Source organism: Haliotis cracherodii, unplaced genomic scaffold, assembly GCF_022045235.1.
Source record: "Haliotis cracherodii isolate W230 unplaced genomic scaffold, xgHalCrac1.p SCAF_41, whole genome shotgun sequence".
NCBI lineage: Eukaryota > Metazoa > Mollusca > Gastropoda > Lepetellida > Haliotidae > Haliotis > Haliotis cracherodii.
Window position 1 is genome coordinate 251191 of NW_027266299.1, and position 17921 is coordinate 269111.

The following is a 17921-nucleotide window of genomic DNA, read 5'->3' on the forward strand; positions in this document are numbered from 1 at the left end:
ACAAGTTTTTGGCGTCGCCAGGACGAGGACAGGTCGTGATATTTGTGGCATGATAGAAAGAGTCATCAAGTACAACTTGTACAGACGGACATGACATATGACCTATGGGTATCGGGCAATCTCATCCCCCTATTTTTCTTTCTTTTCATTTTTGTTGTTGAAAAACTCGGTTATACTATATATTATGGCCTACCATTTGAAGTTATTGGAAGGATTTTATCAAAAAAAGTAATTGAAAACAAACGAATTATACTTCATATTGTTGGGAACAAAATACATTGCTAAAATGTTGTTTTTTTCTATAAAATATTATGTCCCACAGTTTGAATTAATATCTGGTAATAGCTGAAAAAACCCCATCTGGTCTCAATACAAAATCGCAGCACCCCTCTCCACAACCATCCACGACCCCACCCCCAAATATCAAATGGTCGTTCCCTACCCATACCCAAAAATAATTAAAGATTTGTTTCCTGACGTTTAGTGAATACATCAGCTCTATTTGTCTCTTTTTTGAAACGCCGCCACATAAAATTGACGTCAAAGAAAATGGATGGGCGACTCTTTACAAACAATCAACAATTAGAACGACTTACCCCCTCGGCGCGAAGCAAACATTGTAAACCAGTCCTTAATGTGATCAGCGATCTGACTGATCAGCCTTCTTCGTTGATTATCATTCAATTCCCACAAATCCACGTAACCTTTTGACCCGTGAAGATCCGGGGTAGAATAGGTCTTCAGCAACCCATGCTTGCTGTAAAAGGCGACTATGCTTGTCGTAAGAGGCGACTAACGGGATCGGTTGGTCAGGCTCACTGACTTGGTTGATGCATATCATCGGTCCCATTTGCGTGGATGGATGCTCATGATATCAATCACTGGATTGTCTGGTCCAGACTCGATTATTTACAGACCGCCGCCATATAGCTGGAATATTGCTGAGTGCGGCGTTAAACAACAAACAAACAAAACATAAGCCTTTTAAATGCATATGGACAAATAAACGATACTGTTTTTAAGACAGAATCAACCAACTCCCCAACTGAATTATAATTCAAGAACATACTGAAAGAATTTATGAATGATGATGGCAAGTATTTAGTGAGGAATTACGCCTTTAGCCTTTTACATGAGGGGAATAAACGCTCATTTCATGAACACTATCTTGTTTATGTAACAGCGTTAATTTGTAAACATACTATCAATACAACTACAGATATAAAGGAAAAAAAGATTCTATTTTCTAAGTATTCATAACTATTGATTGGTTTCTAACTCGACCAGGCGATTGAAGCGGACATACATAATGATGAGATTCACGGCCCCAGTGAGCGAGTGAGTGAGTGAGTGAGTGAGTATGGTTTTACGCCGCTTTTAGCAATATTCCAGCAATATCACGACGTGGGACACCAGAAAAGGGCTTCAAACATTGCAACCATGTCGGGAATCGAATCCGGGTCTTCAGCGTGATGACCGAACGCTTTAACCACTAGGCTACCCGACCACCCCTCCGCGACTCTGAAGAGTTGCAAAGCCTCCCCGCTTCATCAACGTTAAAGATGAGGCCCTGAAGACCATCAGTGTCAAAGGTAACTGCACAACACTACCTGGGAGGTGAAACGTTTCATAGGTTAGTCTTCGATGCTGTTATTAACAAATATGTGCATAGAGAAAGATACCCATAGTTGCTCCCTTACCTAGACTGTTAAACAGTCCTTAATGATGCCGTAATTTCTGTATGAAACTGGGGGAACGGGTGGCCCAGTCGTCTAAGGCGCCGCGATTCGCTGTGCAGAGTTGCGTCACTTAGGCACGCCAGAAACCTATGATTGTGGGTTCGAATCCCGGTTCGCCCCGATTATGTGTCTAGGTTTGTCAGCACCATACCCGTGCTCGTGGGTTTAACCGAAGTGGTAAACGTCTGAGACCTGCATCACTTCGGGCTTTCCTCCCACATTAAACTGACACGCCCTGATATGACTGGAATACTGTTAAAAGCGGCGTTAAAAACCCAACTCACTCACTCACTCACTCTGTATGAAACTTCGATTCGCTGAAGTTTCCGTCATTAAAATTAAAGTAACATGCTGAAACACTCTTTTAAACGGATACCTCTAGGCAATTACGATAAACAGTGTGAATGTACAGTTATGTTAGTTTGTTTGTTTGTTTACGCCACTCAGCAATCTGACGGCAGTTTGTAAATAATCGAGTCTGGACCAGACAACCCAGTGATTGATATTATGAGCACTAATCTAGGCAATAGACCCCTCCCCCCCCCCCCCCCCCCTCCCAAAATAAAAAAATAAATAATCAAATATTCAAAACCTAATTACTTTCAACAGAAACGCTTGCATTAAATGAAAAACAAAAATGTATAAAAACAGTACGCGTCAATACCCAATGAAGCTTTTTCAGCATGCATACTTTCCGAAACACAATTACGAGCTAATTTACTTTCCGAGTCAAGCCAATATTTTTACAATAGTTATATATATCTAAAGTAGTATTTAATTTTTGTTAATCCTAAAATGTTCACTAATTGGGGCAAAAACCCAATAGAGTGATGAATAGATGAGTGAACAAATATTGGTTTCCCAAATTAGTATTGAAACCCTTGAGTAAAAACACAATTGCTTAAAAAGTTTTCTGGAGCTCTGAATACACATTATCTAACTAGCGGGATAGGTTTCAGGTGCATTTGCAGTCGATTAATGACATTAGGCAAAAGTAGGTGAGGTGAAATGGGGTTTATCGTCGCGTCCAAGATTATTGCACTTATATAGCGACGTGCATGTACGTGTGTGTGTTTGTGTGGCTGCTTGTACTAGTCCGGACTGATGCCGATTTATAGTGCTAGCTCACTGAGATACCATGCCGCATTTTAACATGAATACCCCACTCAGACACAGTATACTGACTCCGAACCGACCAGTCCTTGTTTTAGCCCCTTAATGCCGAGCGCCAGACAGGGTAACAACAAGTACCATCTTTAAACGTCTTTTGGTATGACGCGGCTGGGGATCGAACACCGGACCTTCCACTCTCCGGGCAGATGATCTAACACTAGACCACGGAGGCGGTCTCAGGCAAAAGTAACAAACGTAAGTATTTATCTTCTAATCATAATTTTGAGTGAGAAATGATTGCACCAATACCCGTCACAGATGATAAATTTTCTGTATATCTGTATTATATCGTATTACTGATGTCCTGGAGATTCCTACGGTCAATATACTATGTTCGCTATCACTGGATTCTTATTTTAACCCGTTTATTGTCAACCATATGGATACTATACTATATACGCGCATGTAGTGTCCAATACAGAAAAATCGACGATTGATTCATATACAGTGAGTGAGTGAGTGAGTTTGGTTTAACGCCGCTTTTAACAGTATTCCAGTTATATCGCGGCGTGTCAGCTTAATGTGGGAGGAAAGCACGAAGTGATGCAGGTCTCAGACGTTTACCACTTCGGTGAAACCCACGAACACGGGTATGGTGCTGACAAACCTGAATCATATACAATATTCCCTCCAGTATGTACCGAGATTTTAAAAGCACGATCTTATGGCATGATCTGTTGACATGATTCAAGCGTTAACAGAAGAGAAATATACTTTAGCAGATATAAGACAATAGAAATCACACAACGGAGGTGGATTTCGCGAAACGTAGTACGATAAGTTAAAGTCAAACAAATCGCCACTCTTTGATCGATTATGTCTGATCGATAATAACGTTGACCCTGGCGTCAAAAATAATAATAATGACAATTATTATGGCAATGTGTGTACTTATATTGTGCAAGACTGCATACACCAGTTTGGTGCATGCACAAAGTACCCCAGTCAATTGATACCAGCTGCCAGAGCGTTTTTGTGTATATAATTCAGTATGTAGGGACAGACTTTGTCGAGATAATGGCAAATGTCGTCTATGTAATTAAAATACATTCCTATACTGCGCCAAATATTAAGATTAGTACCCATTGGTACTGAGCAGGATTAAGAAAACCTTAAAAATTGTTTCAGAAATAATAAACAAAATCACTTTCCCAATCAGTTACTCTAGAAAATGTTGAAAATACGGTATTGTGAAAGTAAAATTGTTCTGCTTCATCAATTCTTGATTCAGTTAGGAACATACGCTCGCAACGTGATGACGTCGTACATTGGAAAATTTCAAGGTGTTTACAACGTTCCTAAAAAGGTGATATTTTTACTGATAATCCTGGAAATGACATTTCACTCTTATGTGCTTGCACTCTTTGTTTGTTGTTTAACGCCACACACAGCTATATTCCAGCTATATGACGGCAGTCTGTAAAAAATCGAGTCTGGACCAGACAATCCAGTGATTGATATCATGAGCATCGATCCACGCAATTGAGATCGATGTGAAACCCACGGAAACGTGTATGGTACCAATAAACCAAGAACCTAATCAGGGCCTTTAAGGGATACAATTATTTTTTTTAGCAAATATTATACTTCAGACTGTTAAAGAAAGGGATTGTCTGCAACAAAAATGACATCGTTGCAATGTGTTTTTTACCAAAAGATATTAAGGAATAGTTATAATAAATAAAAAATATACCTGGTCAAAACGTCAAAATTATTTTATTTGTGTGTAGGCCTTGGCCCATATAAAAGAAATGCAATACCAATAATACAACGTGGAGCACATTACATGGATATAATAAAATATATATCTGGTATTGCAGCTGTAGCTGAACATGTATGTATTCTCAATACAAGCAGAAGTGACCTGAAACAGAATTTTAATTATATTTTAACTAAAAATAATTTAAAAATACACAATAGAATTGACCGAAGGGCGTAAAATTATACATAATACCCAAGGAAAATCTGGAGACCTAAGGCACGTGAGAGGAACGTAAGACTACATCGTATGACATCGAGGTCATCGTGCACACGTCACCGTTTGAACACAAGGGTGTTTGCAAACCTCAAGCAAATTAATGCAAACCTATGGCTTGTGTCACATGTAAGAAAAGTTATCAACCCCAATGAAACGCATCAAATGCACATAATGCGTCTCTAATCACTTTGTTCTGCCACCCTGTACATACCAATACATGCAGAAAAGCCACATGGTCGGGTAGCCATACCGCATCACAAACTCGATACCTCTGGGAATATATCGCATGCGAAGTGTTTGTATCCATGCCTATGAGTATGGAATGTCCGACAAAAGCCAAGCCTGATGACGCCATCATACCTTTTGTTATATTAATGTGACCTTATATTTGTCGGTAATATTATTTCCGTCGATGCAGATTTGCGTAAAGTATGTACACCGGAGTTTAAGTTAACTCCTCCATAGACACAAAACATATTTAAGTTTATTCTTATTTTGTACATAAGGCCACGATAATAACTTCACGGATTGTATTTGAAGCAAAATTGTAGACAATAGTAGTGACATCTTTCGAAGCAATAATGCAATCATGTCCAGGTCCACCCTATTCTCAGCCAATCAGGACACCAGAAGTCCGCTCATAGGCGTGGCCTATGTTTTGGCTTATGCGCTTATTAGCAAAAACATTACTTGGCAGCCAATCAAATACTCTGAAACCACTTGCTGTTTATTATTGTACTATAAATGCTGTTCTAGCTTACGTTACTCGCTGTTTCTCCCTACCTGAGACACACAAAGTGGTACACTCAGACTTGGTGACCACACCGAGTGTACTGGGAGAACTGACAACCATGACTCGGATAGTTGTCTCAGTTCTGGTAACCGTGTTACTGACGTCTACGGGGAGTGCAACACCGACTGAGGGTAAGGACGTGTCATCCTTTTTCACATCATATATCGCATGAAACACACAAATGTGTATTCTGCGATCAATGTTGTGTTGTCCAGGTCGTTTGTAACTTGGAGTTGTGTCCCTTTGTCATGCCAGGATCCATTGATCGTAAGCTCACAGTTCGGTTATTTCTGATAAGTTCTTGGTTGTAGCACCATGTTGGTGGAATTAAGTTTTAAGTCTTCACTCAGGGACGATCAAACAATTTATTTTTATTTTGACTTCAGATATTATTATATATGACCATCTTGTATGTTACTGATGACCGTAAATGAAGATTTTATTTCAATTAGTTATCTGAATCTTTTAATGTTGGTGTTTTCGAATTCATTATCCGCCAGCCTAGTGATATCACTGGCAGGAAAGTAAAATTGTAATTGCACCAACTTTAACAATTGTAACAAAGTGTAAACGTTGTCAGTATCTTATGAGATTGTTCTCGAATGCATCGTCCTACATCCATACCAAATGTGACCGTTATCAGTGTCTTAATAAACAGTTTATATTGTTAATATTGTCTATGGCTCTATTACATTGACATCTGAGTTTTGCGAGGTGTTATAACATACCAACAACTCATAATGGTGACGGAGTCAGGTGGTCAGAATCGTGACTGGGTTGATGACGTCAGCGTGCCCCGACGGCGAAGGATGACTGGATTGTCTGATTCAGACGTGATTACTTACAAGTCGTTGTCAACCAACAACAAAAAACAAACAAAAACAAAACTAAATTGCCTATAATTTACACACATTCTTTGATCACGCAATGTCCAAAGGGTGGTCCATTTTTTTGTTGGGATATAATTGAAATAAATCCAAGCATACATAAATAGTATATATGGCAGTAATATCTCACGAAAGATCCTTAGTTCTTGCAACTAAAAAACACATACCATAAGAACGATATTTGGTTGCTGGCTTTTCTTGGAAATGTTTATCATAATATATACAAGTCCTTCAAAAGTTTTGTTAGTGAAACCACGTAATTGTGTGTGTTCAAACATGCTTTCCCGAGACTATTAAAAAGTGGAAGTATCAGTGTGTCAGGTACTGTCATAACAAGAGCCATGCACATGTCTGTGACAGATAACCCCATATGATGTTGCGTCCGTGTAAAACCAATATTGTATTGAATTGGATGTTATGTCAGACTGTATACCATGTTTATGTAATACAGTTTTTGTCATGAAAAACATTTTATATCAAATGACGAAAACACAATGACTTGTCGACACGATGAACGTGGTACAGAGTGTTGTAAGCTGCATTACTATTTACTTCCAGACCCACATTGTAAGGATACGTCAAACAGATGTCACACATATGCAAAGTCAGGGTTCTGTGCAAAGGAGAGTTCCATGTACACGTTCATGTCGATACACTGTCAGCGGACTTGTAATGTGTGTGAGTATTGTTTTGATGATCCACTATATTTATCCCTCATCCCAAATGGATCGGGTGGTCATTGTCGCTTTCGTGTCAGTGTGCCATCATTGGCGCTGTCTTCCAAAACTGGTTTGTCTGATCAAGGGTTCCTTATTTACACAAGTCAGGCAGCAAACGATATGGTCACTCTAGAAAGTCCTTGAAACGTAGCCAAAAATAGATGGCTTCTGACAAAGATTGGAAATGTTTTATCTCAACATGATATAACTTTGGTGTTGTATCTTAAAATGTTCAAAATCTACATATACCTTCATGTCATGTTCCAAAATATAATATATAATACTGCACAATAACTACAATTCCAACTGTCTCCTGTGCCATAATTGATAAGGATAATCGGCTGGTTTGGATCCTGTATATTCATTTACTTCCAGGCCCACCTTGTAAGGACAAGTTAAAAATATGTCCAACCTATGCGAAGATGGGATACTGCTCTATGGGGCATAACATGTTCCCATTCATGTTCAGAAGCTGTCCACAAACGTGTAATCGTTGTAAGTATTGTTTCATTGAAAAATGCTATCAATACCTCAATAAAATGTACTTGGGTTGTCCGGCTGCCTTAATGTAGCTGAAATATTTCTGTCTGAAGCTTTGATGAAGAATTCACATTTCCCTGTTGTTGTTAGCATTACATAAACTGCAAAGACTAAAGGATATTCTTTTTAAAATTAATACTAACACTCAGAAAAAAAGGTTCTGCTCCTTCTTCATTTTACCTATGTAAGAATTGTTCGAATCCAGGTTAGTACACTGTTTCCCAATGCCATTTGATTGTCATGAAAAGACAACTCTGCACAAGGAATTGTGGGGATCAGACGAAAGGTTCTCCTGTGCCTCTACCCTGCAAAATGTTTTGTTCCGATTATTTTCCTGACATGTGTGAGTCTTGATTGTTACACTTTCTATTTTACAGGTGGAGACTCTGAACGTTCTGATCAACATGAGACAACATCGCTTCCTCCACCACGAACAGTTGAAAGTATGTCTTGTTTTTGCATAGAGATTAACTCAAATACATTGATCACATACTCCTTATATGATAGGAGACTAAATTAACTGGACCGCTTGGACAAATTCGTTTCACACACACACATGCCTTGTCGACATGCCTTAGATTTTGTTATCCGTGTCATACACATCCCAATGACACAGTTCCCTTGGAACATTGTCAGGGGTAATGATTACATGTTCTATTATATTTGTATATATGCTTCAGATTTAGTCATCCCTGAATGCGTTTACGTAAGAGGTGAAAGGGAATTTGTAGGTTTGTAAGAGGATTGTGAAACAGTTATATGTGGTGTTCAATATATACTCTTTTGTTTTCATCAGAGTTTCAGTTGTCATGGCGAGACAACACATGTCAGTAGCACACAAATTGCATGTGTAATGACGTTCAGATCAAACACAAGTATCTTGTGGTATTTGTATCTGAAACGCTCAATTCCATTCAGAATTTAGTCACCCTTCAGGTGATGAATTAATAGTCACTTGAGCCTTTATTGTATTTAACACATGTCAGCATAATACCCATTTAACTTTACGGCTCAATATACTCTGCTAAGGCAGAAGGCGACTCTTAAACATTAAGCAACAACATCATACGCTGGAAGTCTGTTGCAAGTTGAAGATCAGCTTTTTCTACCGTCGGTTCCCGATGCACGATCAAAAGCCGGAGTCACTGTCCAGCAGTGAAGACAGAACCTAGTGACGTAACTGTTCACATATAAGACGTATGTGACGCTGTGTGGCTTCACCATATACTTGTTTACTTAAAGCCTTAATGCTTTAGCTTGGTTTATTTAATATTTTAACTTCAGTTTGGGCTTATCTTTGTTACTATGCCTTAATGCAATCGGTTTATATATATGTTTGTGTACTTACATCTGCTCGCTTTCGAAACCTTTTTCAAAATTACGAGTCGGATTATCTTTGTGTGACGCGTTACTATGGCTAAAGTGATTGGGTATTATTATACATAAACAATAAACATATTTATACTTATATAAAGGAGAGTTCCATGTACACGTTCATGTCGATACAATGTCAACGAACTTGTAATGTGTGTGAGTATTGTTTTGATGATCCACTATATTTATCCCTCATCCCAAATGGATCGGGTGGTCATTGTCGCTTTCTTGAAAGTGTGCCATCATTGGTCCTGTCTTCCAAAACTGGTTTGTCTGGTCAAGGGTTCCTTATTTACCCAAGACTGTCTTTGCCAAGAGCATATGAAACCAAGAGGTAAAACGTCAGGCAGCGAACGATATGGTCACTCTAGAAAGTCCTTGAAAGGTAGCCAGAAAGGGATGGTGTCTGACAAAGATTGGAAATGTTTTATCTCCACATGATTCAACTTTGGTGTTGCATCTTAAAATGTTCAAAATCTACATATACCTTCATGTCATGTTCCAAAATATAATATATAATACTGCACAATAACTACAACTCCAACTGTCTCCTGTGCCATAATTGATAAGGATAATCGACTGGTTTGGATCCTGTATATTCATTTACTTCCAGGCCCACCTTGTAAGGACAAGTTAAAAATATGTCCAACCTATGCGAAGAAGGGATACTGCTATATGGGGCATAACATGTTCCCATTCATGTTCAGAAGCTGTCCACAAACGTGTAATCGCTGTAAGTATGGTTTCATTCAAAAACGCTATCAATACCTCAATAAAATGTAATTGGGTTGTGTGGCTTTCTTAATGTAGCTGAAATATTTCTGTCTGAAGCTTTGATGAAGAATTCACATTTCCCTGTTGTTGTTAGCATTACATAAACTGCAAAGACTAAAGGATATTCTTTTTAAAATTAATACTAACACTCAGAAAAAAAGGTTCTGCTCCTTCTTCATTTTACCTATGTAAGAATTGTTCGAATCCAGGTTAGTACACTGTTTCCCAATGCCATTTTATTGTCATGAAAAGACAACTCTGCACAAGGAATTGTGGGGATCAGACGAAAGGTTCACCTGTGCCTCAACCCTGCAAAACGTTTTGTCCCGATTATTTTCCTAACATGTGTGAGTCTTGATTGTTACACTTTCTATTTTAAAGGTGGAGACTCTGAACGTCCTCATCAACATGAGACAACATCACTTCCTCCACCACGAACAGTTGAAAGTATGTCTTGTTTTTGCATAGAGATTTACTCAAATACACTGATCACATACTCCTTGTATGATAGGAGACTCAATTAATTGGACCGCATGGACAAACTCGTTTCACACACACACATGCCTTGTCGACATGCCTTAGATTTTGATATCCGTGTCAAAGTGGAAAATGTATGACAGTCTTTTTCCAGGGACCTCATGCTTCCTGCAAACCAAGTGGAAGTTTCGTGAACCGTTCAACCACCACTTCCCATATGTGTGTTCAATGATATCAATCATCACACGTCTGTGTTTTAAGGGCCATATTTTAACAAAGTCATAACTCACATTTCAAAGAAAGGATAGTGCAATCCAAGTTCATATGTATGAAGCATATTTGGAGGTCTGCATTACTGATTTTATCCAATAAAAAACTGGCATACCTTGGTGCAACTCAAACAGTGTTTATAGTGATATCATTCGTGGTAGTAACAAAATGAATCTGGAGATCATTCCATCCGTTTTAAGCATCACATAAACTGCAAAGAGTGAAGCATATTCTTTTTAATAATATACCTGGGCGTAAGATAAACACCTTCAGGTACAAAATACACATTTTACCTTGGTAAGATTATTTTGATGACAGGGTAGTACACTGTTTCGCCATAGTGAGTAAATGAGTGAGTTGAGTTAAACGCCGCTCGAAACATTATTTCAGTGCTATCAGGGCGTTTCAGCTTAATGTGCGAGGAATGCCCGAAGTGATGCAGGTTTAAGTCGTTTCACAATACCATTTCAATGTTACAAAACGTATTGCCTGCAACACTGTCTCTCTGATCATCCACACATCAGAGAGTCTTTGTTGTTACACTTTGTTACTTTGCTTTACAGGTGACGGAGACTCCCAACCTCCTCAGCAACAAGAAACAACATCCCTCCCTCCGCCACGAACTGATGAAAGTATGTGGCATTTTCGCCTTGCGATTAACGCAACTACATTAATCATATACTCTTCGGATGTCATGTGGTCAGAGGGATGTTTTAGCTTGTACGAGTTTGCCAAGAAACGTCTCGCTTTTACTTACTAGTCGTTTGTTAATGCCTGTTACATGTCTTTGTGTTTCATACGTTTGAAATCTTTATTGTTTGGAATCGAAAATTAGCTCAAAGCCTTAATACCAAAATGAATTATAGACTGAAAATAAGCTTAACCGGATAAAAGCTACTTTGCAGTGTGCTCCTCTATCCTGTTTAATATGACATATAACACGTCATTAAGTGACTGCTCATGTAATTAATTATGATTCAAAGTTGTCATTGTCTATGGTTCTATTACAGTGACATGACTGATTTTTGCGTGGTGTTGTTACGTACCAATGAATTGTAATGGTGACTGAATCAGGTTGTCAGAATCGGTAACTTGATTGATGACGTGTCAAGATGCCCCGACGGCGAATGATGAGTGGATTGTCTGATCCAGACGCGATTATTCAATGTGGAATGAATATTGCTGACAACAAACAATAAACCAAAACAAAACTAAGTTGCCAACACTTTACACACCATCTTTGATCTTGCAATGTCAAAATGGTAGTCCATTTGTTTTGTTGGGATATACTTGACATAAATCCATATATACATAAATAGTATATATGGAAGTAATATTTCACGAATGATCGTTAGTTCTTGCAACTAATATCCACATGCCATAAGAACGATATTTGGTTGCTGGCTTTTCCTGAAACTTTTTCAAAAAGCAATTCCCTTTATCATATATATATGCCATTAAAAAGTTTTGAAAGTGAAACCACGTCATAGTATGTGTTCAAACATCCTTTCCCGAGATTATTAAAAAGTAGAAGTATCACTGTTTCAGGTACTGTCATAACAAGAGCCATGTACATGTCTGTGACAGATAACACCCACATGATGTTGAGTCCATGCCCTTATACCAGGGTGCATTATTGATTGTGTTGTGCTTAAGGCGACAATACCTACAATGCACAATACAGATCAGACTTTATATCATGTGTATTTATTACAGTTTTTGTCATGAAAAACATTTCATATCAAATGACGAAAACACAATGACTACAGGCCCACCTCTCTTTGTGGGCGACACAAAAAGCTTTGTACGGAGGGTTGTAGCTAGGCTGCATTACTATTTACTTCCAGACCCACATTGTAAGGATAAGTCAAACAGATGTCAAGCACATGCAAAGAAAGGGTTCTGTGCAAAGGAGAGTTCCATGTACACGTTCATGTCGATACAATGTCAGCGGACTTGTAATGTGTGTGAGTATTGTTTTGATGATCCACTATATTTATCCCTCATCCCAAATGGATCGGGTGGTCATTGTCGCTTTCTTGAAAGTGTGCCATCATTGGTCCTGTCTTCCAAAACTGGTTTGTCTGGTCAAGGGTTCCTTATTTACCCAAGACTGTCTTTGCCAAGAGCATATGAAACCAAGAGGTAAAACGTCAGGCAGCGAACGATATGGTCACTCTAGAAAGTCCTTGAAAGGTAGCCAGAAAGGGATGGTGTCTGACAAAGATTGGAAATGTTTTATCTCCACATGATTCAACTTTGGTGTTGCATCTTAAAATGTTCAAAATCTACATATACCTTCATGTCATGTTCCAAAATATAATATATAATACTGCACAATAACTCCAACTCCAACTGTCTCCTGTGCCATAATTGATAAGGATAATCGACTGGTTTGGATCCTGTATATTCATTTACTTCCAGGCCCACCTTGTAAGGACAAGTTAAAAATATGTCCAACCTATGCGAAGAAGGGATACTGCTATATGGGGCATAACATGTTCCCATTCATGTTCAGAAGCTGTCCACAAACGTGTAATCGCTGTAAGTATGGTTTCATTCAAAAACGCTATCAATACCTCAATAAAATGTAATTGGGTTGTGTGGCTTTCTTAATGTAGCTGAAATATTTCTGTCTGAAGCTTTGATGAAGAATTCACATTTCCCTGTTGTTGTTAGCATTACATAAACTGCAAAGACTAAAGGATATTCTTTTTAAAAATAATACTAACACTCAGAAAAAAGGTTCTGCTCCTTCTTCATTTCATCTATGTAAGAATTGTTCGAATCCAGGTTTGTACACTGTTTCCCAATACCATTTGATTGTCATGAAAAGACAACTCTGCACAAGGAATTGTGGGGATCAGACGAAAGGTTCTCCTGTGCCTCAACCCTGCAAAGTGTTTTGTTCCGATTATTTTCCTGACATGTGTGAGTCTTGATTGTTACACTTTCTATTTTACAGGTGGAGACTCTGAACGTTCTCATCAACATGAAACAACATCGCTTCCTCCACCACGAACAGTTGAAAGTATGTCTTGTTTTTGCATTGAGATTAACTCAAATACATTGATCACATACTCCTTATATGATAGGAGACTAAATTAACTGGACCGCTTGGACAAATTCGTTTCACACACACATATGCCTTGTCGACATGCCTTAGATTTTGTTATCCGTGTCATACACACCCCAATGACACACTTCCCTTGGAACATTGTCAGGGGTAATGATTACATGTTCTATTATATTTGTATATATGCTTCAGATTTAGTCATCCCTGAATGCGTTTACGTAAGAGGTGAAAGGGAATTTGTAGGTTTGTAAGAGGATTGTGAAACAGTTATATGTGGTGTTCAATATATACTCTTTTGTTTTCATCACAGTTTCAGTTGTCATGGCGAGACAACACATGTCTGTAGCACACAAATTGCATGTGTAATGACGTTCAGATCAAACACAAGTATCTTGTGGTATTTGTATCTGAAACGCTCAATTCCATTCAGAATTTAGTCTCCCTTCAGGTGATGAATTAATAGTCACTTGAGCCTTTATTGTATTTAACACATGTCTGCATAATACCCATTTAACTTGACGGCTCAATATACTCTGCTAAGGCAGAAGGCGACTCTTAAACACTTAGCAACAACATCATACGCTGGAAGTCTGTTGCAAGTTGAAGATCAGCATTTTCTACCGTCGGTTCCTGATGCACAATCAAAAGCCGGAGTCACTGTCCAGCAGTGAAGACAGAACCTAGTGACGTAACTGTTCACATATAAGACGTATGTGACGCTGTGTGGCTTCACCATATACTTGTTTACTGAAAGACTTAATGCTTTAGCTTGGTTTATTTAATATTTTAACTTCAGTTTGGGCTTATCTTTGTTACTATGCCTTAATGCCATCGGTTTATATTTAAGTTTGTCTACTTACATCTGCTCGCTTTCGAAACTTTTTTCAAAATAACGAGTCGGATTATCTTTGTGTGACGCGTTACTATGGCTAAAGTGATTGGGTATTATTATACATAAACAATAAACATATTTATACTTATATAAAGGAGAGTTCCATGTACACGTTCATGTCGATACAATGTCAACGAACTTGTAATGTGTGTGAGTATTGTTTTGATGATCCACTATATTTATCCTTCATCCCAAATGGATCGGGTGGTCATTGTCGCTTTCTTGAAAGTGTGCCATCATTGGTCCTCTCTTCCAAAACTGGTTTGTCTCGTCAAGGGTTCCTTATTTACCCAAGACTGTCTTTGCCAAGAGCATATGAAACCAAGAGGTAAAACGTCAGGCAGCAAACGATATGGTCACTCTAGAAAGTCCTTGAAACGTAGCCAGAAATGGATGGCTTCTGACAAAGATTGGAAATGTTTAATCTCCTCATGATTCAACTTTGGTGTTGCATCTTAAAATGTTCAAAATCTACATATACCTTCATGTCATGTTCGTAAAATATAATATATAATACTGCACAATAACTACAACTCCAACTGTCTCCTGTGCCATAATTGATAAGGATGATCGGCTGGTTTGGATCCTGTATATTCATTTACTTCCAGGCCCACCTTGTAGGGACAAGTTAAAAATATGTCCAACCTATGCGAAGAAGGGATACTGCTATATGGGGCATAACATGTTCCCATTCATGTTCAGAACCTGTCCACAAACGTGTAATCGTTGTAAGTATTGTTTCATTCAAAAATGCTATCAATACCTCAATAAAATGTACTTGGGTTGTCCGGCTGCCTTAATGTAGCTGAAATATTTCTGTCTGAAGCTTTGATGAAGAATTCATTCCCTGTTCCCTGTTGTTGTTAACATTACATAAACTGCAAAGACTAAAGCATATTCTTTTTAATAATATACCAACATTCAGAAAAAAGGTTCTGCTCCTTCTTCATTTTACCTATGTAAGAATTGTTCGAATCCAGGTTAGTACACTGTTTCACAATACCATTTGATTGTCATGAAAAGACAACTCTGCACAAGGAGTAGAGGGGATCAGACGAAAGGTTCACCTGTGCCTCAACCCTGCAAAATGTTTTGTCCCGATTATTTTCCTGACATGTGTGAGTCTTGATTGTTACACTTTCTATTTTACAGGTGGAGACTCTGAACGTTCTCATCAACATGAGACAACATCTCTTCCTCCACCACGAACAGTTGAAAGTATGTCTTGTTTTTGCATTGAGATTAACTCAAATACACTGATCACATACTCCATGTATGATAGGAGACTAAATTAATTGGACCGCATGATGGACCAACTCGTTTCACACACACACATGCCTTGTCGACATGCCTTAGATTTTGATATCCGTGTCAAAGTGGAAAATGTATGACAGTCTTTTTCCAGGGACCTCATGCTTCCTGCAAACCAAGTGGAAGTTTCGTGAACCGTTCAACCACCACTTCCCATATGTGTGTTCAATGATATCAATCATCACACATCTGTGTTTTAAGGGCCATATTTTAACAAAGTCATAACTCACATTTCAAAGAAAGGATAGTGCAATCCAAGTTCATATGTATGAAGCATAATTGGAGGTCTGCATTACTGATTTTATCCAATAAAAAACTGGCATACCTTGGTGCAACTCAAACAGTGTTTATAGTGATATCATTCGTGGTAGTAACAAAATGAATCTGGAGATCATTCCATCCGTTTTAAGCATCACATAAACTGCAAAGAGTGAAGCATATTCTTTTTAATAATATACCTGGGCGTAAGATAAACACCTTCAGGTACAAAATACACATTTTACCTTGGTAAGATTATTTTGATGACAGGGTTGTACACTGTTTCGCCATAGTGAGTAAATGAGTGAGTTGAGTTAAACGCCGCTCGAAACATTATTTCAGTGCTATCAGGGCATTTCAGCTTAATGTGCGAGGAATGCCCGAAGTGATGCAGGTTTAAGTCGTTTCACAATACCATTTCAATGTCACAAAACGTATTTCCTGCAACACTGTCTCTCTGATAATCCACACATGAGAGAGTCTTTGTTGTTACACTTTGTTACTTTGTTTTATAGGTGACGGAGACTCTCAACCTCCTCAGCAACAAGAAACAACATCTCTCCCTCCGCCACGAACTGATGAAAGTATGTCGCATTTTCGCATTGCGATTAACGCAACTACATTAATCATATAATCATCGGATGTCATGTGGTCAGAGGGATGTTTTAGCTTGTACGAGTTGGCCAAGTAACGTCTCGTTTTTACTAACTGTCCGTTTGTTAATGCCTGTTACATGTCTTTGTGTTTCATACGTTTGGAATCTTTATTGTATGGAATCGAAAATTAGCTCAAAGCCTTAATACCAAAATGAAATACAGACTGAAAATAAGCTTAACCGGATAAGCTACTTGGCAGTGTGCTCCTCTATCCTTTTTAATATGGCATTTCACACGTCATTAAGTGACTGCTCATGTAATGAATTACGATTCAAAGTTGTCATTGTCTATGGTTCTATTACAGTGACATCCCTGAGTTTTGCGTGGTGTTGTTATGTACCAATGACTTGTAATGGTGACTGAATCAGGTTGTCAGGATCGGTAACTTAGTTGATGACGTGTCAAGATGCCCCGACGGCGAATGATGACTGGATTGTCTGATCCAGACGCGATTATTTAATGTGGAATGAATATTGCTGACAACAAACAATAAACCCAAACAAAACTTAGTTGCCAACACTTTACACACAATCATTGATCCTGCAATGTCTAAAGGGTAGTCCATTTTTTGTTGGGATATACTTGACATAAATCCATATATACATAAATAGTATATATGGAAGGAATGTCTCACGAATTATGGTTAGTTCTTGCAACTAAAATCCACATGCCATAAGAACGATATTTGGTTGCTGGCTTTTCCTGAAACTTTTTCAAAAGCAATTCCCTTTATCATATATACAAGTCATTCAAAAGTATTGTAAGTGAAACCACGTAATAGTATGTGCTCAAACATCCTTTCCCGAGATTATTAAAAAGTAGAAGTATCAGTGTTTCAGGTACTGTCGTAACAAGAGCCATGCACATGTCTGTGACAGATAACCCCATATGATGTTGCGTCCGTGTAAAAGCAATATTGTATTGAATTGGATGTTATGTCAGACTGTATACCATGTTTATGTAATACAGTTTTTTTTCTCATGAAAAACATTTTATATCAAATG

The 17921-nt window shown here is 38.3% G+C and overlaps 1 protein-coding gene and 1 long non-coding RNA gene across 2 annotated transcripts in view; both read left to right on the plus strand.

The window, feature by feature from the left end:
• The window catches only part of LOC139441573 (uncharacterized), a 395726-nt gene that overhangs the window by 18581 nt on the left and 359224 nt on the right, over positions 1-17921 (plus strand). The window lies entirely within an intron of this gene.
• Positions 5742-17342, plus strand: LOC139441605 (uncharacterized). The gene is made up of 15 exons (XM_071222413.1): positions 5742-5814; positions 7129-7248; positions 7665-7784; positions 8207-8327; positions 9295-9359; positions 9817-9936; positions 10359-10424; positions 11288-11356; positions 12572-12691; positions 13149-13268; positions 13690-13755; positions 13993-14018; positions 15845-15910; positions 16777-16845; positions 17286-17342. The coding sequence occupies exons 1-15, from the start codon at positions 5742-5744 to the stop codon at positions 17340-17342; spliced, it is 1278 nt and encodes a 425-aa protein (XP_071078514.1).

Bases quoted from the DNA above. Each gene is read 5' to 3' on its own strand.
- LOC139441605 (XM_071222413.1), top strand. From the start codon at position 5,742: ATGACTCGGATAGTTGTCTCAGTTCTGGTAACCGTGTTACTGACGTCT. The intron at 5,815-7,128 runs GTAAGGACGTGT...ATTTACTTCCAG, and splicing joins GAGTGCAACACCGACTGAGG to ACCCACATTGTAAGGATACG. The intron at 11,357-12,571 runs GTATGTGGCATT...ATTTACTTCCAG, and splicing joins TCCGCCACGAACTGATGAAA to ACCCACATTGTAAGGATAAG.